We start from the raw sequence: 25,351 nt of genomic DNA on the forward strand, positions 1-25,351 counted from the left end.
CCGCCCTTAGGGCCCCGACCACTGCCACAGCCAGCCCCCGGTACCCGTCAATGGCCTCAGCACTCCTGGTGCTTTCGCTACCACCTCAGCCGGTACCCTCTTTCACTCCTGCGCGTCTGGTGTATCCCCGTAAGCAGCCGGTCAACCTGGGCCCAGGGTTCCAGTCGCTACTTCTGCCAGGATACACACACACAGTATGCGACTCACTCACTCGCCCTATCGTCAAGTTCCTCGCACGTTGGAACTTCCCTAACTTTCACTCACTGCATTCGGTAGCACCGGCCTTACATACCCCCGCCCAGCTTTACCACTCCGTGCCCGGTAGCATGGTGCTCTTGACCACCCCCGCCCAATACGACACACTCAAGCCTGGTAGCGTATCTAATCCGACCCCCGACCAATGCACTCTTCACACCCGGTAGCGTCCCCCCCTTTGGACACCCCCGTCCAGTGTGACCGTCCTGTACCCCTTCAGTTACCTCAGCCTGGCCACCCCTCCCCTGGGAGCAGCCCCTGGTAACCTCGGCCAGTACCCCTTGCTCTCCCCACACCCCTGCAGGTCCCTGGGAGCAGCCCCTAGCCACTCTTTCTCCTGCGTCGGTGTGGTGCGTGCCTCACACACTTGTCCCTGGCCTCCCTGCACACTTGAGGTGACCTGGGTGGTTTGCCCCTACAGGTTTAGGGGAAACCTACAGTACCACTTACTCTATGACGTGCCACTCACACTCTATTCAGCCTCCACACGTCCAGAGGGGGGTCTCCTATACCCCTGGAGACGCCTCTCTCACTCTGTTTCCTTTCGCTTCCTCCTGGTCCTGACCACTCCTCTCGCGAAGAGGTGGAAATGCAGTACTGAGGAGTCCTCACTCGCTTCGGAGGTCCAAGCTGCCGGCCCCCGTCTCACACACACACACACTCGCCCGTCTCCACTCCCGCCACCGAGTTTATATTTACCCGGTGCTCCTCAATGGCGCCCCCTTGTGGCTGCCATGTGTCCCTCGAGGCTGGCGTGCGTTGTCCTCTTTGGTCCAGGAGGCCAGCTGTCCAGGAGATCCAAGGTGGGCGGCACCTTCCCGTCTTGGTCCTCTTCTGGGCGTGGCCAATCCCGGACGAGTCTCCAGTTTTTATGAATAAAATGGGCGGAGATAATATTAATCTCCTTAAAATGCCTTTATTAATCAGCTCTTACAATAGTTGCTCGAGGGGTTTCTGGCTGCCCGTGCGTGCCGTGGAGGAGGAGGGTCTTTTCAGCTGTGCTGCAGGGAGTTGAGCAGAGCTGGAGAACCCGCCCCTCGCTGGGAGTAAACTCAAGGTTCTGAGCCTCTTTTTGTTTTCTTCGGGGGTCTCATTTTTGGTTTGGCACTTTTAACTTACAGCTAGTAAGAAAAACCGGAGAAATCAGTTCTTTCGATACTTTAGGGTCTACACGGCTTAGCATTGGTTCTTGTGTGTTTTAATTTTACTTAGTTTTATTTTATAAGGGGTTTCTGGTGTTAAAAGGGGTCCCGAGATGCATTTCGGGGTCTTTGATTTGCATGCAGGGGTTGGCTTTTGGGCAGCAGGGGCTGCGGGCTTTCATGGCATTCAATATGGCGTTCCGGAGGCCTCGGGGTTGGGCAGCACTAGGGCTGCTAGATGTGGCTGGCGTGGGTTCCCCCCTCTTGGAGCGGGGCGGCGGCCCGGGCGCGCTCGGGGACGCGGCCCTGCAGGCCTGTGGACGCGCCATTCAGCAGCGGCGGCTGGCCGCGGGCGGGCTGAGCCACGTGCGGGCTTTGGGGCTTCTCTGCGACTGGACTCGAGCCGGGTGGGCGGCATGGCGGCTGGAGCCACGCCGGGGGAAGGCGGCTTTGCGGAGGCTGGAATTCCTTGTGCCGGGCTTGGGGGGGGAGCGGCCGGCCCCTCTTTTTCCCGCTCCGGCGGCGGCAGGGGTGGGTGGCTGGAGTCTTTGCGGTGGGCGGGCAGCTCGGCAGTCTCGGGGACACTGGGAGCTAGCTCCACAGTGGCACGGGGGAACGGCCGGCTTCTCTTTCTCTTTCACTCTGGCGGCGGCAGCGCCGGCCGCTCCGGCGTGGGGGGGGGGCGGGGAGCTCGCAGTGCTGGGCTTCTTTGAATGGAGTTCTCGAGGTTTGTTTTTAAGGTGGTCCAAAGTTTGGGGGGGTGCAGACTCCCCCTCTTTCAGGGCGGCATGCAGCCCACTTTTGGGGTCTGGGGGAGGGGCCTGCGGGCGGTTTCCAAGCGACCAGGCAACTCCCCCTTCACTGCCCCCCCCTCCCTCTCTAGGGGGGGCACGGAGGTGGCTTTTTACTAGCTTGGCAGAGCAATAAAAAGAACTAGCTCATGGCTCATGGAAAGTGAAAGAAATGCCTGTTCTCAGAGGCTGTATAGTTTGCTAGTAAGCCTCTGAAACAGACTTTCTCCCCTTCTCCCCCCTTTGAATATGACAGTAGGTTTGCAAATAAATCAATGTTCAATAGGTCACTTTAAATTTACCAGTGTTAATTGGTTTCAAGAAGCCATGGAGCCATTGAGACACAATAATATTTACTTAGTCACTCACAAAATACTTGCATTATATAAATAGGAGAAAGATTAAATAAATTTGATTTCACAACCTTTTCAGAAGATGGAGGAAGGACAGGGCTTCCACATTCCAGGAGATCAGTGCTTTCACTTTCCATGATATTTCCCTATCCCCACTCACAAGTTAAAAACCTGCAAATTTAATAATATTTATCTTGCTGTAAAAAGCTCCCTGGACCTTTTCACTCTGTCCTTCCCTTCCCACATCCTTCACTACAAATAACTGTCCATTTGACTGTTGTTGGGCACACCTCTGCATGCCACAGGAACAGTGCATTTCACTCACAGAAATCTCTCCCAGAAGCCAACATATCCCAAGCAAAAAAACAAAAACAAAAACAAAGGTGAAGTATACAACCATGAAGGTGGGGTTTTATGAAAGCATTTTTGAAAGAAAAAGAGGACAGCCTTAAAAAAACAGTAACAAAGCATATCCTTGTTTAAAGCACTACTCAAAACAGGATGTTAAGTAGTAAATTAAACCACCACAATTAATATTTTTATAGGAAGCATATGACTGGAGCTTTACATCATTCTCACAAGCCAGCCACAGACAGGTATTTTATTTTCCTCAAGCACAGGTATTTATGCACACCATAAGGGCGCAATGAACAGTAAAAGAAGCACTGAAGCTGTACTTGCCAAACTGAATACAATCAGGCCACCCACTTAACTCTGTGCCTCTGCAACAACTATCGATAACACTAGAATGGGGATCCAGAGCCACAGAGCCATTTTAATGCATTGCCTTGGTACTTGCATGAGCAACCAGAGTAGGTAAGAGATGAAGAAAGAGGTGGGGAACCAGGAAGAGAGGCTACCAGAAAGCAAGAGTATCTCAAGTCAGCTTGTTATAGTCTGAGCTATTGCCACCACAAAGCTCCTTGAGATAATTATCCAGTTCTAGCTCTTTTAAAATAACAGAATATCAAAAAAGAGCTGCTGTAGCAGCTGATTTATTCCAGGTCTAACACCATGGAATAGTCACCCTAAATCACCCTAGGACAGACTCTGAAGGGGAAATATATTTTTTGTCCATGCTAACTTGTGGCTGAAGACCTCACGCAAATGCAGTCAGTCTCAGGTGCCCCACATATCCAGGGCAGTCACCTGGGAAATCTCTCTCATCAGATACCTAATTGTATTTGCAGCCTGTTGAAAAAGTAAAGCCTCTAAGAAAGTTCACTTTTTTCTTTGCCTTTCTTCTCTTGGGCAATTATGCTAATGATCTTTTTGACAAGTCACTGTTCACCTTGCTCAGCAATCCACTTGGAGAAAAGTTTGTGGGTACTACACTTCAATTTACAAACTGATGTGAAATCATCATAGCTGCATAGTTAACAAAGCTACTGTCAGATTAAATAAACCCTCTAACAAGACAAATACGAAGTACCTTTAAAAAAACCAACACAGAAATAAACAGTACAAGGCTTTAGCAGGTGATTCAACAGTTAGAACAGCTAGAAAAGTCATTTTTCAGTTAAGACAAGTCTATAAATCTAACAGCCAATCTTACACACTGTGTCCATCACGAACACAGGTCTGACAACGTGGAGGCTGTGGCTTGCAGGGGCAGCAGAGTGATCAAGTGGCTTGCACAGGAGAAGTGGGTTTTCATTGGGGTTGAAAACAAGGGTCTGAGAGTGGAGAAAAGTTAAAAAATAGATGGATTCACAGCACAGGCTGCAAAATGCAGATCTGGGATGAAATTTCTTCAGACCTCCCAAGCATAACTTTGGGACACATGGTCTGGGGATGCAAGGAGGCTGTGGCACCCCCAGCCCCCGTGGAGCACTGCTGACTTCAGGGAAGGTTCAACTGTGCACCAAAGTTTCTCTGCCAGGAGCCTCCCATCAGACTGGAGTCAGTCTAGAACCTGCCAGTTTGCTGAACCTAAGCCCCCAAGATTCTTTGGCATTTGGGACTCATGGCTTTGAAAAGAGCTACCTAGAATAGCTAAAAAATAAGCAAACAAACAAAAATCCAAAAATATTAACACCATAGCATAGACTTCATATTAAACAGTCCCATGCCAGCCATTCGCTTCTGTAGGGCAGTTTGTAAAAGTCACCTAAATTCATGTAGATATTATTGTGTCTTTGACTGTTTAAGTCCTAAATTTCCAGGATAAATCAATTAGAAATAGTACTGCCCATACAACAGGCTTTCTGACACCACTAAAATAGATACTCTAAATGCAATAAAAACATTTCAACAGGACTTTGATGTTATAAATCTATATGAAAAGTAGTTTTGTATTAGCTGCCACTAATCATTCTTTTGAAAAATAGCACAATTCTTAACCTGATCATCATCAATACACAGCCCAAAGAACAAAGGCATTAATGTAGTTTTTTGAATTCTCTTACGTGTGTTGGAAGGTACAAGTCATACACAGATCCAGAGTCCACATCAATGGCATGAAATCCCACTACTGAGCCATATATGACCTTTAGTCTTTGCCCATTTTCAACAGTCAGGTCAACTGACAGTGGTTTGTGATGAAGTGAGGTAAAGGACTGGAAAAAAGAAAAATGCAGTATGTAACACAATAAAACTTGGTTTGCAGAACTACATTTAGAATCCTAATAATTTTCAAAACTCTAGACAGCTATTTTTGTTAAATAGTAGGTTACATTTAACGAGCTAAGTATCCATCATCTACTGAGTTGCAAGGACAGTTGGATAATTAATTTGTGATTTGAAAAAGAAATCAAGATTCTAGAAATGGACTAGGCAAAAAGTAGGCTGACTACCATTGTGCTTAATTTTCCCCCCTTTTGAGGGAAATCAACATCAACTTTGTCAATTCAAATGCACATTTTGGCACAGCACCTGCTGTGTTTGGCTGGGGTAGAAAGAAACAAGTTATTCACATCTAACACTCACCACTGTGACACTTTCATGCTTGCCATCTCCAAAGTACATCAAATGCGCTTCATTTTCTTTAAAAGAATATTCAGTTTGGCTAGAATAAATGTTATACAAAACAACAAAAACAAAAGCAGAGAGTAGATGAGAGACAGTGAGAGAAAGTGAGACATCTGAACTAGTGATGTTTCACTTACCTTAAAAGCCATGAATTTGTGATAAGGCTTTGGAGCCCAAGCATAAATCTCCACTGAGTTTTTCAAAGCAATTACAAGGAATTTGATTCTCTCATATTTTACTGTAATACAAGAACAATTCCTTAGGTACCAGACAGACACTTAAATCAAAGACCATCTCATCACATGAAATAATTTCAATGGATTACTTGTAGAGGTAGACATTATCCAGCAAGGGAGACTAATGCATTCTGGACATGAATGTTTAATATCACCAGTGACAATACCTTGACTGGAAACCTACAATTCATTTATTTTCAGTAATGCCAAATGACTGTTACCAATATTTATGTATCCCTTTTCATATAGTGCAGAAAAAAAAAAACTCACTACTCAGAAAAAATGGTCTTGACCTTGCAGCTAAACCAACCTACTTGATTTTTAAGTATGAACACATCCCACCACTACTGGTTATGAATAAGCTACTGTTGGAGGACTGCTGGTTGTTGGCCGATCAATTCTGTCAGACTTGGCAGGATGAATTTTCATTTCACTGCTCATCTGTGGGTTAAATCCCCAGGTGTTGTGTGGGTGAAGGACTCCCATCTTTCTGAGATGAGTAAGCATTTAAGAGATGAGCAATTTCTCCAAGACAGTTAAGGTTATGCTGGGCCCATTGAGAATAAATGAAGAAAAATGCATTGAAAACTAAGATTTCTTTGTGCATTGTGTTTTCACTCTGCCAGAGATAAGCATTTGGAAACAAGATGCTATCTCACATAGGCAGAGAACAAGAAAACCCAGCAAACTCCACCAAAATGCAGAACAGTACTTCCTTTTCTACCTGGAAAAATAGCTGTACAACCAAAGGTCAAGATACAAGAAGATTCACCAAGAGAAAAACAGCAGCAGCTGTGTTGCAATGTATTTGAACAGCTTAGATCACAGTGTGCACCAGCCAAATCACCTATAGTTATTCTTATCAGAACCCTCAGGAATTCATCAAGGTTACTGAGACATAAACAGTGCTAAAATAAGAAGTGGCTGAGAAACAGTGTTGCAGAATTCCTCAGGGAAGGAGGACATGATTTATATCTAGATATTGAACTACCCCGACTGAGGTCTAACTGAGGCCTTGTTGAGGCCTTGAAGCCTGTGATGCAGATAAAATTCCTTAGTAAGTTGGGGCACAGTTAGAATTAGATAGTAAGGTGTTCGGGAAAAATAATGGGGTATTGAAGGTCACTGAATAGAGTTCTTAATAGGCATGTGTTAGCCACCTTAAGAGTAAACTAAATAATGTGTGTTTGCATTCTTTCCTCTGCTATGTGCCAATGAAAAAGTTATTGAATGTGTAAACTATGTAAAGATGTATATAAGCCGCCATGCTGCATGAAATAAAGAGAGAATGTAGAAGTAACCACAGTGGTCGGATCTGCGTTGCTTCAGTCCAACCCTCTATTATTATCGGTATCCCTGGCTTCATAGTGGTGCCTGAACTCCAGGGACACCTTGGTTTAAATGTGTTTTCACTTAAATGCATTTGCTTAAATGCAGAAAATCGTCTAGACGTGTGTGAGAACTCTGTTTTAATTATGGTGGGAGTTCTCGTGCGGATTCTAACTTGTATGCAGTAAGAATCGGTGAGAGTTCTAGCTTAGATGTGGTAAGAACTCTTGAAGACTCCTTGCTTGGACCTGACTTGAAACCGGCTTGGAAGCGAGACGGACCGAGACCGGATGGGTTGAGCGAAAAGGAGCGGGGGTTGGAGCCGTGAGGCTGGCCGTTTGACACTGCAGAAGAGTGTCAGCGCCATCCCGTGGCAGAAGGTAAGCCACAGTGGGGAGAAAAAGCCAGGGATGCCGATAATAAGAGAGGGTTGGACTGAGACAGACGTAGATACGACCAATATGGTTAATTCTACGAAGTCCCCCTATTTCATCTAAAATGGCAGGTTATATACTCTTTCAGATAGTTTACAAATACAGACACATTTTCATTGGTACACAGCAAAGGAAAGAATGTAAACATACATTGTTTGGTTTATGCTTAAGGTGGCTTACACCTGCATACTAACAATTCTATTCAGTGACCTTCAACACCCTATTATCTTTCCCAAACACCTTAATACCTAATTCTAACTGCGCCACAACTAACTGAAAAATTTTTTGCTGTGTCACAGGCCTTGGGCCCCAATTTAGGCCTCAAGTTAGGCCTCAGTCGGGATAGTGCAATATTTATATATAAATCATGTTTTCTTTCCCTAAGAAATTCAGCAACAGGGAGAGACAGTTCAGAGACAAGATGGATGCAGATCTCAGTGTGGCGGTGAGGCTTCTTTATAATATTCTCTCTAAGAGAGATGAAAAACTGAAGGAGAGTGAGTTAGAGAAGTTGGCCCTGTGGGCCAGGAAAAATGGAAAGTTAAATAATCCATCCTTGCTGTTCAGTACCACAGAATGGAAGGAGGTTGGAGATTTGCTTTGGGAATCAACCATTGCTGGAGGGAAAGACAGAAAGGTCGCTCACGACCTTGGTGTTGTGTGGCAAAAAGTACATCATACCTTGCAAGTTGTCTCAGCTGAGAGAAAAGTGGCTGCGGCAGCGATCGAGACTTTAGAAGGGGCAGAGCAAGCATGCCCAAAGAATCCATCCCTTCCATCCCAAAAACCCGCCAGAGTTGCAAAACTCTTTGGCATTTACAACCGTCCGATTCGCAGTCTGAGCACACCCGTCAGCCCCACTCCGTAGGTGGAGGACTTGTCTCTTCGGCCGCTGAGACAGACTGAGAGCGAACCGGAAGTGGCTCAGTTGCCCGGCTCTGTGAGCGTGGAGACAGGTGGAGACTCAGGCGGGGCTGAGGGCAGAGATGGGCAGTCCCAACTGACGCAGCACAGAGGCGGACTGCGAGGCGGAGACCAGGGTGATGTGGCGGCGCGGGCAGAGCCGACCCAGCGTTATCGGACGCGGGCGCAGAGCGACCTGGAACAGAGAGAATACGTCACCCGCCGGCGTGCGGCGGCATGCAGCGATGCCGAATGCTCGCCCTCCCCTGTGGGGGGGAAGCAGGCTCTGCAGCGCCTGGCAACCACGGCATCCATGACAACAACAGCTGCAGCAGCTGCAACAACAGAAAGACCGGTGCGGTCGCGCAGCCCCGAACCAACGAAATGTCCTCTCCCTTCCGATTCTGACACTGACTCAGAAGCTTCAGACAATCAAGTCACAGCGTTTGCAGCTCGTGGCAGACAGCGGTCACAGAGACAATCACAGCGTGTCACTGCCTCACGACACAAACAGCATTCATCTGAATTGCATCAAGTCAGCACCAGACTTGCTCAACTGTCACATCATCACAACAAACAAGAGCAACAGACAACTTCAAGCCCTCAACCCAGAGCCCAGAGGGACCACAGCCCTTTTTCATCTCCACCAGCAATGCCACCTGTTTCTTCAGTGTCAATGCCAGTCTTTTCTAAAGTGCGATTGCAGCATGGTTCTCATCAAATCCAGCTAAAACTACTTCAAGACAGCAGATTGAATGTTTCTACACTGAATAAATTGTACTGGCCTTCTGATTTGTCCTTGCAGGCTCCGAGCAACCACATTATCAGAGTGAGTGAAATGAGAATTTCTGCAATCAGCACAGATCCCATTCGCATCATTTTCGAAGACAATCAAGTTATTGTAGCACGACTGTATGTCATGCCTTTGCCTGTCACGCTTCCAGGACTGTTGGGCAGAGATGTATTATCCCAGCTTCGCTTGGTTGTAACCACAGATCAGCATTCTGAGGATCACTTGGTTGACTGACAACCCTGTATGGGTTGAGCAGTGGCCCATGACTGAAAACAAGGATGCAAATTGCAGACCAGCTGATTCAAAAACAATTTAATGCTGGACACATTGAAAATGCCAACAGTTCACAAGTTTGTGCCTCCTCAGCAGAGCTTCCTTTGATCAAGTATCAGATGCTGTTTTCTAAGGTGTTGAATGATACAGAAACAATCTGTGCAAGTGCAGCTCCTGGTGCTCCTCTGGGTTTTTTCAGTCCAGAGCAGGTTTAAACAGTCCTAAGGAAATAGTCTAAGAAGCTTTTTGCCCCAGCTGGCTTGCGTGCTTCTTCTTTCTCTGCTTGCTTTCAGAACCAGTCTTGACATTACAGAATACACAAAACAAACAATTAAAGATGCAAGAATTATAGTCACCCTAAAATATGCCTACTTGCCATTGTCTTTCAATGGCAAAAGAAAAAGGGGGAGGACCGATCTGATAAAAAATTCAATCCTGCAGCAATTTTCGATCCTGCAGCAATTGTACTTGAGAGGTTGTTTCTGCCTGTGCAGCCAAAGTGTCGTGCCATGAGTGGAACAGACGCTTTTGCAGCACTAATAAGAAAAGGCAGAGACAATTGTGGAAATAGATGGGAAAGAACCAGTTGTGCAAAGAATCGAAGATGCACTCCTCAGGCAGACCCAGAATCAACGCCTTGGAGAACTGTTTTTACAACCGAGCAGTGTGCTGAGACAATGCCATCGTGTCGTCTGTGTCATGCACATTCAGAGTCATCTGTGCAACAGAGACGCTGATCCTGTCTGGGTGCTGAGTTGAGTTACCCGTGCATGTCCTCCAGCAAAAGTACCATTGAACAAGAAAAGCGATCCAGATGGCAACGACCTACCTGGAACACCTTCTGACGATCCTGAACTTGATTTAAATTAATTTTAAGTGTGTGAAATAAGTAGTTTGTATAATTATATTTATAGAAGTGAAGTTATTTTAATTTAAATAAGCTAAAAATAAGTAAATTAAGTTTTAAGATAATAAGATAATAAATAAGTTAAGAGAATAAGTTTAAGATAAAAAGTAAGTTAAGATAATAAATAAGTTAAAAATAAGAAAAGTAAGATAAGTTTAAGATAATAAGTTTTAAGTAATAAGTACTGTGAATTTGTTAATTTTCTATATTTATAGCTGATTACTTATGTGCTTGATACTTCTTTTCTTATGTGCTTGATACTTCTTTTCTAATTATCCAAAGCATACGTATCATAATTCTTTTTTAAATTCTTTAATTACTTAAGCATTCTGTAATTGTTATTGCAAAGAGCTTGTTCTAAAAATGTATTAAAAGATTTCACTCTAGATAAAGCCAGGGTTTTGGCCATACCTTGACTTTAACTAGAGGAGAAATGATCATCAACAAACCCAGATGTTTCTGCACCAAAAACCTAAATACAAGTCACTTTGACTTGACAATTTGACCTTATAAATATGGCAGCTAAACAGACTTTTGGAGTGAATTTGGGAGCCTTGCCCAGGAAAGGATACCCAGGTCTTAACTGGAAAAGAGTTTTTCAGCTGTTGCAGAATCTGGGAAAATGAGACTGCATTTTAATAAGTGGCAATCATTCAAATTTACATATGTGTTGTCATTGACAGTTGTTGATTGTTTGTCATTTAGAAAAAATTGTAGTTGTTGATTCATTTAGTTTTGCTGGTTGGATCAAGGACTTGATCCATTTTGAACTCATTCTTTTCATTGTTATTATAGTTATATTAATAATTGTGCTCTGTGTGTTAAAGTGTGTACGAAATGCAATTAGTCGCGCCTTTGACTCAGTCTGGGTAGTTCAAAAGAAAAAGGAGGATTTGTTGCAGAATTCCTCAGGGAAGGAGGACATGATTTATATCTAGATATTGAACTACCCTAACTGAGGCCTAACTGAGGCCTTGTTGAGGCCTTGAAGCCTGTGACGCAGATAAAATTCCTTAGTAAGTTGGGGCACAGTTAGAATTAGATAGTAAGGTGTTCGGGAAAAATAATGGGGTATTGAAGGTCACTGAATAGAGTTCTTAATAGGCATGTGTTAGCCACCTTAAGAGTAAACTAAATAATGTGTGTTTGCATTCTTTCCTCTGCTATGTGCCAATGAAAAAGTTATTGAATGTGTAAACTATGTAAAGATGTATATAAGCCGCCATGCTGCATGAAATAAAGAGAGAATGTAGAAGTAACCACAGTGGTCGGATCTGCGTTGCTTCAGTCCAACCCTCTATTATTATCGGTATCCCTGGCTTCAAAACAGAATACCAAGAATGCAAGAATTAGATAAAGGAGGCCCAACAAAGTGATGGACTGTAACCAATCATATTTCCTGAAGAGTGCGTGCTGAACACATGGACAAAATAGAGCCTCCAATCAAATAATGCGTGATCGTGTGAACAATTGACTTAGTATGTATAAAAATAGCTTAATGTAAACAATAAACAGCTTCTGCCCAATCATATTGGTTGGTTGTACAGAGGTCCCGAACTCCTGCACAGCTGTGCTGCCAAAAACGCAGGAGTGGCTTGTCATATGTAAACACAGAAGTTCTTACCAAGTGTTTGCCTAATTTAAGGATAAGTATTTTGGGTTTTTTTTGGTTTTTTTTGTTTTTTTTTTTTTTTTTTTTAATGCACCAAACCCAAGGATGAGCAACTGAAGTGGATGATGTGGGTGCTTAGCTATAATCACAGTTAAAGTAACAATACACATCTGTTTCACATTCTTTCTTGAGTTCTGCCACTTCTAAAGCCACAAGGCAAAACCATCAAGCAAGGTATTAATGAGAAGTAGCCACCTCACATTTCCTGCACTCCTCTGTATCATGGTTTTATTTGACTTTGAAGAAAGTGCCACTTTCACACACTATCCTTCACCAAAGCAAAACTTGTGCCATACATCCACCCTCACAGTTAAATGACAGAAATTATCACAATCCTCACATTGACCTTCAAGAATGAGCTGCCTGAGAGCCAAAGAAAAGCGAGATGGTAGCATTTCCAGGGTGTTTAAACAAAGGTATATTTGGGTCTTTCATGAGAGAGAAAGGGATGAACTGATCTACCTAAGGACATCCTACAAATATGATTCACTAGGACTTGAACTAGGTCCAGTTTCTTAACAGTTACCTAGGGCCAAGAGGGAAGCTGAGGAGGTGGAAAACATCAGTTCAATTAAAACCTTAAGTAACTACAGAAAAACTAAACCACTGACTGAGCACAGACTGTGGCTGACACTCTCTCCAGCCATTACAGGGAACAGCCATAACATCATCTGATAACTGCTGCAAGAAGAGATGCTGCCTGAAATGACAGGGAGCAAGGCATGTGACATATAAAACAGGGAGTCTTGAAAGAACTCATGAGATATTAACCCAATATAATCCTGAAACAAAGCTGAAAAACGCTACCGTCACAAGATGCAAAAGGAGGATGATTAAGCATCTCTCTAAGGAAAAAACCAGGAAATCCTTACTGACTTTGTAGTGCACACAGCCTTCCAGGTCAACCACAGATACCCAGCCTTGCCTCTTCTCCACCTCTGGATCATTGTGCAAAATTTTATTTCTCAGCCATGACAAGTAATACACCCTCAACTTATTCTTCTTCCCTAGGATTTGCAAAAAGAGACAGAACACTAACTCCCTGAACTGCAAACTCTCCCCTACTTACAAAGAGCCAGAGTTTTGTGACCTTGAGTACAGCGGGTCCTTGTGTCTTGCCAGGGTGAGAGAACATAGCAAGGGCACAAAAGGAGCATCCAGGGTGATGGGAACACACGGGGGAACTGGCACAGGAGCAATCCTATGGCACTGGGCACATGTGACTCAAACTTCATGCAAGATTTTCACACCTGACTAAAATTCTTCCTTCGAGCCAAAGAACAGGTTTCTACAGACACAGGTATTATCAGAACTATTTATTCCTGAACACAGGCATGTCCTACAATGGCCACTTTGAATAAGCGATATTGCAGTGTGCATTTTGGGTTTTCTAAAGTTCTGTATGATTTTTATTATTGAGTTTTTGTAAAAGTTCAACCATCCCCACCCCCCTTTCCTTAATCCCTGTCGTTATCCCCCTCAATAGGCCTCTCCCTCCCCATTGTACCCCCTCAATAGCCCTCTCCCAGTCTATTGTACCTTCCCATTGTACCTTATCAATAGACACACCCTGGTACTTGAGTACCCTGGCAAAGCCAGATGGTTCAGCCAAGGCTTCAGGTATCCCCCTACCCCTTTTGCCCGGAAATGGCAATGTCAATGCCCCCTGTATCTAAGTCACTCCCCCTCATTTCCATCAGTAATGCCCCTGTTCTTAAGAACAGGGGAGAGCCAAAATCCTCACTCACACTCACTCTCAGACACCAGGGCTTCGCCCTAAATAAACACCTTCCTAATTACCACCAAGTGTGAGCCGCTCCTTTTCTTCCAAGCAAGATCATGTCTCTGTCTGAAATCTGGACCCAAAGGAACAACTCGTTTATATGGTATCTGAAGAGCAGAGCTAGCTGGGGAGACAAGCTCGGAAGAACCATAAAGCTATTCATTTAGTTCTAATTAATTGTCAATCTTCATTCAAAGTAGCTATTTTTCTTTTGGATGCCTTTCCAGGTGAGAATTATTTTGTCATCCTTCATCTCAATCACTCTTTTTGTTGTATTGGTTCATAAGCACCTATGGTCAACAGCACTCTGGGACCACAGGTTACTCTGAAGAGAAGGACTGTCATGTCCCAACAACAACTGGACCTGGAAGTATGGGACAAACAGCTGTTGCCATTGCCCACCATTATGAGTGTGGATTGGAGACAAACTGCTATTCCTTGCTGGACCCACACCTCTGACCTTGGTATGTATTATGCATCCTTTGAGGCCACTCTCAGCCATGGTGAATAAGGCCAGAGTCCAAACTGTTTCCCAGCAGAGGTTGAAGACCTCCACTTAATGTTATTGATGCTTTCACAGTACAGATCACTCTCATGTTACTGCTCATACCTCTTGTTGAATACAGGATGAAGTTAAATCATGATATGTTAATAGAACTGTGCTTAGATGCTCACCCATCATAGAAACAAGAAAAGTGACAAGCTATAGCTTGCAGAGAATCAGTCCATTTTAGGAATATGAAACACTCTGTACTTCCCAGAAACCATTTTACACATTAATCAGGCAATGAATTGTCCCAAAGCCACTCTGGAATGCGAGTGTAAATGTTAAAAATTCATGAGAGTTTTCCTATTAGCAAGAATAATTGTCCTGTGATTTTCTGAAAAAGGAAATTCCTCAACGTAGTTTATAACCTAATTCTTCTTTTTAATTGCCTCCAACCCCAACACGGGTCAGATACTTTTAGCCACTGAACCAACCTGATATAGTAATTAGCACATTGAGTCCTTCCAGAACATCCATTTTCTGGAACCGTCTCCTTGTAATCAGCATATAAATTCTTCCTTGCCCACTTCTGTCCAGCAGCCACAATCCATTCTCTGTTCCCACCAATAAATTTACTCCTGTCGATACATGAAAAAATACTGCATAAGTCACCTAATGATTCAGAGGTCACCAAGTGTTCATTGTTTTGAGAACCAATTTTTATTTCATCTCAATAGTACCTGATAATTTCTCTGTTGCTCTGTGGATGACTTCCCAGAAAAAAAAAGATCTCACCATTAGAATTTTTACTCAGCAGAACACCTGTATACCTATGTAACTTGAAGGATGAGTAGTTCTGCTGAAGTCAATGTTGATTTAAACAAAAAGAAAAATATTCTGTGAACCTGAACTTCTCAGGTGACCTTGGAAAGTACCTGTGACCAGCGCAAAAGTCCCAGTCCAGCACCATTACAGTAGTGACACAGGAGATCCAACTAAGTGTTCCAATGGTCCCTATCAATTATGAAAAAAAAAAAGAAAAACAACTAAAAAATCCCCTCCAAATTCTCTTTTTCCAAATACAGCATTCAAATCATGTGGCCACCAATCTTGTGGGAAGAAGCACTGTGTTACAAGGAGGTGCAGGGTTTGTTTGAAACCAGTCTCTGGTTTGGAAAATGCCTTCAAATGCCAAATTAAGGAATGAATCCATCTGAAATCCAACTGCTGCTAAGGAAGAGAAGGCTTCATTGGGTTGCTGATATCAGAAAATGTCAGAAATTGTGTTTGGCTGGAATGACATCTATGTTTCTAATCAGCAGATTCTAAAGACACAACATAAGGTATCCTGCTGTAACAAGCACCCTCCTTCACTGGCAATGCTCTGACAAGTACCTGGTGCTCTTCAGCCTCAATGCACATTTATTTACATACCTTGCCACACAGCTCTGTTCCTAATTTAAAGTTTTGGATTCCTACAAACCCACATTATTCAAAATCTGTGAAGCTATAAACTGGAAATCTGCATTTGCTTTGAATAATGTTCCATCTACTTAATACACTTGCCATTCCAGGCTCAAAAAGTGAGGAGTAAAAGTCTGGGTGAGTCCCATAGAATACATCTGTTCTTCTGAAGCAGAAAGATGGTTAAAATAACTCAAGAGTTTAGCTAATGTGTGGCTGGGACAAGGTCTCCAGCTGTTGAGAGCAGTCTGACTGCTGTATCTTGGTTTTACACCATGTGAACCTGACCCTATGTCAGAGTCTGTCCAAGGATGTGATATGCCTCACAACTGTCTCCAATGATTGAGGACTGAGACCCCAGACTCTGAAAGGAGCCCCTGGCCTGGCTGAGGTGGAACATTTGCCAAGTCTCGGAGGACTGGTATGCATCTCCATGAGAATGGAGTGCAAGAACAATGGGACTGGTCACAGTGGACTGAGCCAAGGCTGCTTGTCCTAACTGGTCTGTCCGTACCAAAGGCACGGTTTGCAGCTTGTTCCTGAGCACCCAACCTCAACACAGGTGGTTCCCTTTGGCTCTGTGCCCCTTGCTTTGGTTCCCGCCTTGACCAGCCTATAAAAACTCTGGAGACCCCCGCTCACTTTTGTGTACACCCCACTGGAGAAGATCACGTCTATAGGCATCGTTAGGCCTTGAGGACTCGTCCCTCCACATTGGTAGCTATAATCCCCTTCCCCTCTTTCTCTCTCTTTCTTACTATTCTTTATTTCTCTCCCCACTATCACATTTGTTGGCACTAAATAAAGGCGTATTTTTGATTGAGTAAACTGACTTGTCCCTTGCTGTGTCTTTTGTGCTCTGAGATCCTTAAAATGAACCATCAGGTTTCCCGCATATATTTGTAGACCCTGACACCCTGTAAAAAGCATGTAAGTTTAAACAATGTCTCAGTGATGTTCAGAATAAGCAGTGACAGCAGGAACTAAGCAAGACAAGCTTTTGGAAAGACCTGACCTGCTTTGGATCCTTGGAATACCTAACATACATGACAGCAAAAGGCTTTGTGTTTGGATTATTTCCACTGGGTCAGGGCTCTGTGATCAGCTGTACCCGCATAGAGCTCAGATGAGTCTCATGAGCCACAAAAACTGCTAAAACATTTGCAACTTTTGTCTCTCCCAATGAGCATGGTTTCAACTTGGCGCTTGATCAAAACGTTTTCTCATTCTGATGCACAAAGTCCTTTGCAGCTGTAATTCATGTGTTTGTCATCTCGTCCCTGGGAAGGCAGGGCCATGTAAGTGACACAGGTATCAGCTCAGGTATCCACTCCAGCACTCTCTGCCAGGAGAGCGGCAATACAACTGAAATCTGCCTAGCAGACACTGCCAGCCTCTCCTGCTGTGCCTTCCCTCCACACACCTGCCCAAGGACTCTGAACTTACCCCCCAGAGCAGCATGCAGGACCTCAGAGTTGAATTTCTTCTTGTATTTATGGATTTCTGGGCTGTCACTTTGTGGGTGGATATGGGTTGGATTGACATTGACAACTGAGCCCTTCCTTGCATTTTCCCTCCTGACAGGCTCAGGTTTGGCACTAGATGCTGGAATGAAAGACACACGCAATTGTGGAAAATGTGAGTATTTGGCTGCAGCTCATATTTGAACCACCTTGTTCATGGTAGAATGAAAGAAATCCCAGAGGGGTGAGAAAACACCCTGAGAGCTTTGTATAGCCAAAAAAAAAATATCTAGAAAATTCCTCAAGCATTCCTGAGAAAGCATGGTGGTAACACAGCAGCAGAGTACAGCAAACCACATCTGAAAGAAGGGCAGAAGCAGTACAATGAAAATTCACAGTAATGTGAAGTTTCAGTTTCAGGAGATTTTACTCAGGGTTTTCATTTCCAAGCAATAAGCCCTCTCCACACCTGCCAAAAAAATTTAAAAAAAGAGAGAAAAAAGAAATAAAAGAAAAACAAAAAAAGGAAAAGCCCAGGAGGAAAGGCATTTCCATTTTAATGCAAAGGCAAAGCATACTCGCGAGAACTACAGGAAGGTCCTACTGGACTGGTGGGAGGGGTGATTGGCAGAAGTCTCGGATCTGTGAAGGATGTTGTCGAGGATGTACTGCTCTTGGCAGGTGGGCTTTCAGCATATGGACTCTGCAAAGAGAAACAAGAGCTGCCTCCGGCAGGTGGTGCTTGGGGCACACACCCTGTAGTGCCCTGACAACTGTTATCTGCCTCTAGTGACACCTCTCCCCACAGGCCCATGCTCACAGCAGTGTCAGAGCCTTCTGGGGCTGCCCTGGCCCCTGTGCTCCCTCATATGATGCTTGGCTGCGAGAAAGCCAGGGACAATGAGCAGAGGCACACCACAATGCTGCCATGGAAAGGAGCAGAGGGTGTGAGTCCTCTATCTTGTGCAAAAGGTGAGGAAAAAAAAAGCAAGTAAAAAAAGAGAGCAGAGAAGGAGATGGGGAAAAATAAATGTATCAAGGAAATCTGTTAGGCAGCTCAAGATTTCTTATCTTCCTCACAGATAAACTTGTAAAGGAAAGAAGGGATATAAATGCCAGGGATACCGATAATAAGAGAGGGTTGGACTGAGACAGACGTAGGTACGACCAATATGGTTAATTCTATGAAGTCCCTCTATTTCATCTAAAATGGCAGGTTATATACTTTTGCAGATAGTTTACAAATGCAGACACAGTTTCATTGGCACACAGCACAGGAAAGAATGTAAACACACATTGTTTGGTTTACTCTTAAGGTGGCTAACACCTGCATATTAACAATTCTATTCAGTGACCTTCAACACCCTATTATCTTTCCCAAACACCTTAATACCTAATTCTAACTGCGCCACTGTTACCCCTGCCCTTAGAGGGGCAACATGTTGTGACGTGGGTGTGGACCCTCACAGAGGACAGCAGGCAGCAGCAGGGTCAAACATGGAAGGCCATTTATTATCTGACTCCAATAGCTTATATACATTTTGTACAGAGGGCCGAGATTGGCCCAAAGAGGTTACAACCTCCTGACTCCATTGGTCACTATGACCATCAGTCAAATTCTCTCTCAGAGAACAAGTATGCAAAACATACTGATAAATTCTAAGAATACAAGATTGTTTACGTGAAGCAGCGTGAGAAAGCTGCTGCAAAGACTCAAACACTTAAAAGCAAGAAATGCAGGGACGACATCTCACCCTTTTACCTTTAAAAAAAGGAAAAAAGAAAATGAACGTAGTTCAATCTCTGTTCCCATGGGAGGACCATCAGTTCCTCCACTGTTGACCTTCATTCAGTCACGGTTTCTTGCTTTTCACATTGCAGGGTTAGTGAAATTCTGTGGCACCTGTAAGGTGCTCCATGGCATGCAAAGCCTTTGCCAATTAAATTTGCGGGGTTTCACCCTGCATTCCCCGTTTTTGTTTTGAAGAACCAGGCCTCTGTGGCACAACAAAAGGTTCTTCAGCAAATGGAACAAACAACATTGCTGACTCCCTTTAAATTGAACAACCCATCTGTGTGCCATGTCGGCCACAGAAATTAAATCCGTGACTAAATGAAAAGGTTTCTGGGAAAACTGTTGAAATGCCATGACAGCAGCCCCAATACAACCAAATGGGCTGCCCATCCTCAGGGGCTTCCAAAACTTTGCCCCTCAAAACGATCCTTCCAAGCAACACTGGCCTACCTCGTCCTCCCCAAATCATCTGTAAAGACAGTGGGTCCTTGCACTAAATTTCTGAATATCTTTGGGCCGCAAAAAGAAATCCAAAGTATTCTTGCCACTCGCAACAGCTCACGGCTCCAGAGCATTTGGCAGAAAAACACTGCTTGCAAAGCTCCATTCAAATTCCTCCCATAATACTGAGAGTATGAATTTTACAAAAATCTGCACCCATCAAATTCACAAGCATTGTTGCCTGCATTTATCAATTGAGCAATGAGCTCATACAAAAATGATTGATTGCCATCTTTTGCGGCTGAAATCGAGCAATAATTAGCTCAAACAAACAAACAAAAAATTTGATTGTTTGTTTGTTTTTTCAAACAATATTTTTGCCGCCTTGTGGCAGATGGGGCAAAAATGACCCATTCCAGAACATGCAAGGAATTGGACATTCATCAGTCGGTGATACCTGCAGGATACAAATGAATCACAGAAAACAATCATTCAGATTCACAATTGAGGATTGGCTTTTTGGAGGTGTTATAAAAACCTCCAGTCCCCAGAGTTCTGTTTCGATGCAGAACAGAGGAATGTCCCAGGACTGGTTGAAGATTCCAGATGATCCTGGTCCAACAGCTCCCAAAGTCACGAAGGGCAACAAATGGATCTTGAAAGACAGTCCATTCCAGCTGTCAAACAGCAAAGGAGAAAATCGCAATGTCCGTTCCAAATTGTTCCAGGACAGTCTCTGATCAGAGCAACAGTCCAGTGAAATCAAGGCAGCTCAGGAACTTCAGAGCAACTGCCTTCTCACCACCGACTCTTTGTCCTGTGAACAGAAACTCAAACACAAATTAAACAATTCTGGTCCCTTCAGGGACTCTGACAGGAAGAAGTCGGTGTGGGACTGAACTTTCCCAACAGACCTCCATTGGCTGTGGGTATTGGGAAGACTCTTCTGTCCGAGCACACTTCCTCTTTGCACCCCACTGCCCGTTTGACAGGGGCTGTTCATTCACATGGATTGCCTTGCAAACATTTGCCATGTGACTCAGCCGTCCACACCTTCCACAAAGAAACAAAGGAGTGATTCCTCTTTTTTGCACTCTCTTTCTTTGTTTCTTGTTGGCCTGAGCATTAGTTGTGCTGGCCTCTGAATCCTGTCCCGTGTGCTCCATGGAGACAGGGGTGAGAAATTTTCTCACCTCACCTGCAGAGCTGGGGAATTCATCCCTGCCCTGCAGGGGGCGCCGTGCTGACCCACGGCCGCCCACAGCATCAGCCTCGGTTGGGACATCATCCGAGACTGAGAGGGACCCGGAACCCCGGGATTCTCTGCAGTGGAGGAACACCTGCTTGTGGCCGCCCTGTCCCATTAAAACGAACAGCGCAGAGCCCACAGCCGCCTTCAGTTCGGCGGCAGCTGCCCTCACCACGCTGCTCCTGCTCAGTGCGGGGGGAGGGGGATCGCAGCATTGGGTGGGGCGTGTCCTGCTTGCCAAGCGCTGCCCCCACAGGCACGGGCGATTCAGGGGGAGTGCTGCAATCGGTACAGGGAGGAGGGGGGCTGGGAGGCTGTCCCAGCCCTGCATTCCCAAGTGGAGCCGCGGCTGCTGCTCCCGCGTTGCCCAGCCGTGCCACCCGGCGCGGGGCTGCCCCACCCCTTCTCGCAGGTGAGACCGGCCGGTGCGGGGGGGCTCCTTCTCGGTCCGGGGCCGCGCCCCCCCACGTGGACTGGGCAGAAATCGTTGCCTGCCTCGGGCCGGCCCCGCCGCTTCTCTGGGGCCACCCCGTCCTGCGTGGGCTCGGGGGGCCCCCCCGGGCGGGCCGGGCAGGCTTCACTGCCCATCCCAGGCTGCCCCCTTCAGTCCCGGGGGCCTCTCCGCCTGGCCCCCCGGAATGGCGCAACCCCAGGGAATATCTTATCGACATTCCACAGTGCGGACAATCCGCAAAAACCACCCCACCCCCCCGGATCCAAGAGCACTCTTGGCGCTTCCAAGGCCAGGAAAGCACGGGGGGGGGGGGGGGGGGGGGGGGGGGGGGAAGTAGGAGAGGCGATCTTTCGCCTCGGCCGCCGCCGTTTCTGCGACACGGCTCTCTGAGGGACCGATCCTGTGGGGCTTTTCCAAGCCCTGAAATGCCGCCGCCATTTCTGTGGGTCGGGATTCAGAGGTGCTGATAGCGCTGGTCCCGCGGGGCTTGGGCTGAACCCGCATTTTCCCACACTCCATCGCCGATGCGGCGTGGGTGGGGAAGGGATCTGCTCTGCGCAAGACCCTGTGCCCACCTCAGCTGGTGCGCTGAGTGCAGGCAGGCTTCCCGCCATGCTGCTGCGTTTCCAAGGAAGGGGGGGTCGGTTTTTCTCCACCATCTTCCCTTGCACCCAGCCCGATGAGGCTGGAGCCGTCCTCAGAGCTGGAAGGCTGCAATTTAGGCAAAACCTTCTCCAGCCTGTTCCAGGTCACTATGAGTTCAAATAGCTTCACACTGCGATCTGCAAAGAAAACCTGGAGCAGATGGTTGCCCAAAGACTTCCACTCTGCTGTATAAAAAACTTTTTGAAGGCTGCAAAAAAACCCATGAGTTCTAGCATAGTAGAACAATTTCTGGAGAGCATCTCCAGGAAAGGAGACTTCTTCTCTCCGGAGGACCTCAAGGCAAAGGTCCAACATGAGGGTTTCCTCATCTGAGGAGGGTTTAGAGATCATTATCTCTTACCACAATACCTCAGGCAGAGCAGCTGCAGTCTCTCACTTGGCAAAGAGGTTCACTCCGACGCGCAGTCTCTCACGCAGTCAGAGGTCACCAGTGTGACTTGTTCTCCCACGTCAGGAGTCCGTTCAGACACGGACAGTGTCCAGATGTGCCGTTCGGACATGAAGGGTCACCAGATGTGACCCAGCTGCAGTCCAGACATGGACGGGGTCACCAGATGTTACGGGGGACCCCGTTCTCCCATGTTCAGGGTCACCAAATGTTACAGGAGGCCCCTGTTCTCACACGTCCGGGGTCACCAAATGTTACCCCTGCCCTTAGAGGGACAACACGTTGCGATGTGGGTGCGAACCCTCACAGAGGACAGCAAGCAGCAGCAGAGTCAAACATAGAAGGCTCTTTTATTATCTGACTCCAATTCTACTTATATACATTTTGTACAAAGGGCCAAGATTGGCCCAAGGAGGTTACAACCTCCTAACTCCATTGGTCACTATGACCATCAGTCAAATTCTCTCTCAGAGAACAAGTATGCAAAACATACTGATAAATTCTAAGAATACAATATTGTTTACATGAAGCAGGGTGAGACAGCTGCTGCAAAGACTCAAATACTTGAAAGTAAGAAATGCAGGAGCAACGCGCCACAACTAACTAAAAATTTTTTTGCTGTGTCACAGGCCTTGGCCTCAATTTAGGCCTCAGGTTAGGCCTCAGTCAAGGTTGTTCAATATCTATATATAAATCATGTTTTCTTTCCCTAAGAAATTTAGCAAAAGATCCCCATTTTTTCTTTTGAACTACCTAGACTGAGTTAAAGGCATAGCTAATTATATTTTGTATACACTTTAACACATAGGACATAACTATTTATATAACTATAATAGCAATTAAAAAAAAAGTTCAAAATGGATTAAGTCTTTGATTTAACTAACAAAACTACATAAATTAAGGTATTTATCAAAAGGAGCATTAATAACTATAAGTTTTTTTATGTTACTTTTTAACTATAAAAACTGTTTGTAAATTGAAAACGGTCAAATTTATACAACACAAAAAAAAAGAAAACCCAAGCTATAAGTCCTTGCACACAAGGCAAAAAGATGGTTGCAGTCTTGACACTTGTTCAATTCTGTGTTCACTTCTTCATTTTTAAAACTGTTAAAGATTCTGTTCTTAACATGATTTTTGCATTCGTTGCAAAAATTTTCTTGTATTTTTTATCTGTGAAAACGCAAACAAGCTCTTTGCCATAGGTTAGTAAAAAACTGTATTTTGAATTGAAAATGCACAACCCTTATTTAAATCTGAAATATATATAAAAAAGCTTCACACACAACAACTAAAAATTTTCCAAATAGCAAACAATTAACAACTGTCAAACAATAAGACATGTAAATTTGAATAATTGCCAATCATTAAAATGCTGTTTCATTGTCCCAGATTCTGCAACAGCTGAAAAACCTTTTTCCCAGTAAAAATCTGGGTACCTTTCCCGAGCAAGGCTCCCAAATTCACTTCAAAAGTTGGTCCAGCTGTCATATTTAGAAGGTCAAATTGTCAAGTCAGAGTGACTTGTATTTGGTTTTTTGGTGCAGAAACATCTGGTTTTGTTGATGATCACTTTTCTTTTAGTTAAAGACAAAGTCTGGTCAGGACCTGGCTTTATCTAGAGTGATATTCTTTAATATATTTTTGAAACGAAGTTTTTAACAATAGTAATTATGAAATGCTTAAACAATTAAAAAACATAAAAAAACCCTAAAGTGTATTATGATACAATTTACAATATTTATTATCTTAAACTTATCTTATTTTACTGACTTATCTTACTTATTATCTTATTAACTTATTTATTATTTAACTTTAACTTATTTAACTTAAAACTTAACTTATTATTTTAAAACTTATCTTAAAACACAAAATTCCTATAAAAAAGCTTACATCCTATAACAATCACTATGTGAAATTTTTTTTTCTTTTTCATTTACAAACTTTTTAGTTTCATCACAGCTGTGTCATTTGAAGCCTTCTTATTTTTGAGAAAAAACAACTAAATTTTGCAAATTAGATTAGTATATTTTAACAAAACATATTTAAAACCTACATACAATAAAACTTTAAATTAAAAAAATATAAATTTATCACTTAAACTTTATCAATTCTTATTTTAAATTCAACTTTACTTAACAAATTTTAAACTTATATTTAACTTATACTTAACAAGGCTTAAACTTAAAACCACATAAAATTATTTCTAATATTAATACATTATTAAAACACAACCTAACTTGGATTTAAATACATCAAATCTATAATTTTTTCTCATACTATGATGGGCTTGTGCACAATGAAAATACAAATGATTGCTATTTTTCTTTCAGATCTTTTACTTGTGATCATGCAGCTGTTTTGCACATTTATATCTTTGATTTTGAATTCAGAAAACTTGTAACTCTGATTGGTTTATTATAGTTTTGCTTGAATGCAGTTCCTCTTAACCTGAGGGCTATTGTCATCCGTGGTGTTTCTCTTCCTTTTCTTTGTACCTGAAGGGATACAGCTTGCTGTGTTTGTATCAGTGTTGCTTGTGGGTAGGGTCAGGCTCCCCGGCATTTGGTCTGAGGGGGTGGCACCTTGGAGAAACTCTCCGCCCTGGCCACGCCTGCTCCCTGCTTGCATTGCCTCTGCCTGCCCCGCTCCTGCCTGTGCTGGCTCCGCCTGCCTCCGCTGTTGCTGTGCAAGGCGGGGCTGGCTCCCTCCGCACGGGGGAGAGGCGGGGCCATGTCGCCTCGCTCCCGTCTCTGCCTTGTACTCTGGTGTTGCTTGTGCTGGCCCGGCGCCGTCCGCGGGGGTGTTCTCTCTCGACCCGTCCCCTGGAGGCTGTCCTGTCTCGCTCTCTCTCGAGGTTTTTCTCGCCCAGAGCGACCTTGCCGCTTGATCTTCATCTCACTCGCTCTGTTCCTGTTGCAAGCGTTTCTGGGGTTTGTAGTACATAGTTCTGCGCCTGCGCTCTGCTTCATGGTTGCGTCTCTGCGCATGCACTAGCCACAAGGGCTCCTGGGATTTGTAGTTTTCAACTCTGCGCTTGCTCTGTTCGTCTCGCGCTGCTCGGATTCCGCTGTCCCCGGCAGCCCCCACTGTCCGGCCCGCG

General features: G+C 44.6%; 1 protein-coding gene across 1 annotated transcript in view; it reads right to left on the reverse strand.

Moving 5' to 3' along the window:
• Positions 1 to 25,351, reverse strand: part of LOC310922247 (mitogen-activated protein kinase kinase kinase kinase 4-like) — a gene marked incomplete at both ends in the record, with an annotated part of 106,171 nt that overhangs the window by 30,122 nt on the left and 50,698 nt on the right. Inside the window, 6 exon segments of the mRNA XM_083882703.1 lie at positions 4,950 to 5,099; positions 5,649 to 5,749; positions 12,931 to 13,065; positions 14,823 to 14,966; positions 17,239 to 17,390; positions 17,834 to 17,958. Of these exon segments, the coding sequence (XP_083738829.1) occupies positions 4,950 to 5,099; positions 5,649 to 5,749; positions 12,931 to 13,065; positions 14,823 to 14,966; positions 17,239 to 17,390; positions 17,834 to 17,958 (807 nt within the window).

This window comes from Zosterops lateralis (assembly GCF_965231275.1).
Source record: "Zosterops lateralis genome assembly, chromosome: W".
Lineage (NCBI taxonomy): Eukaryota > Metazoa > Chordata > Aves > Passeriformes > Zosteropidae > Zosterops > Zosterops lateralis.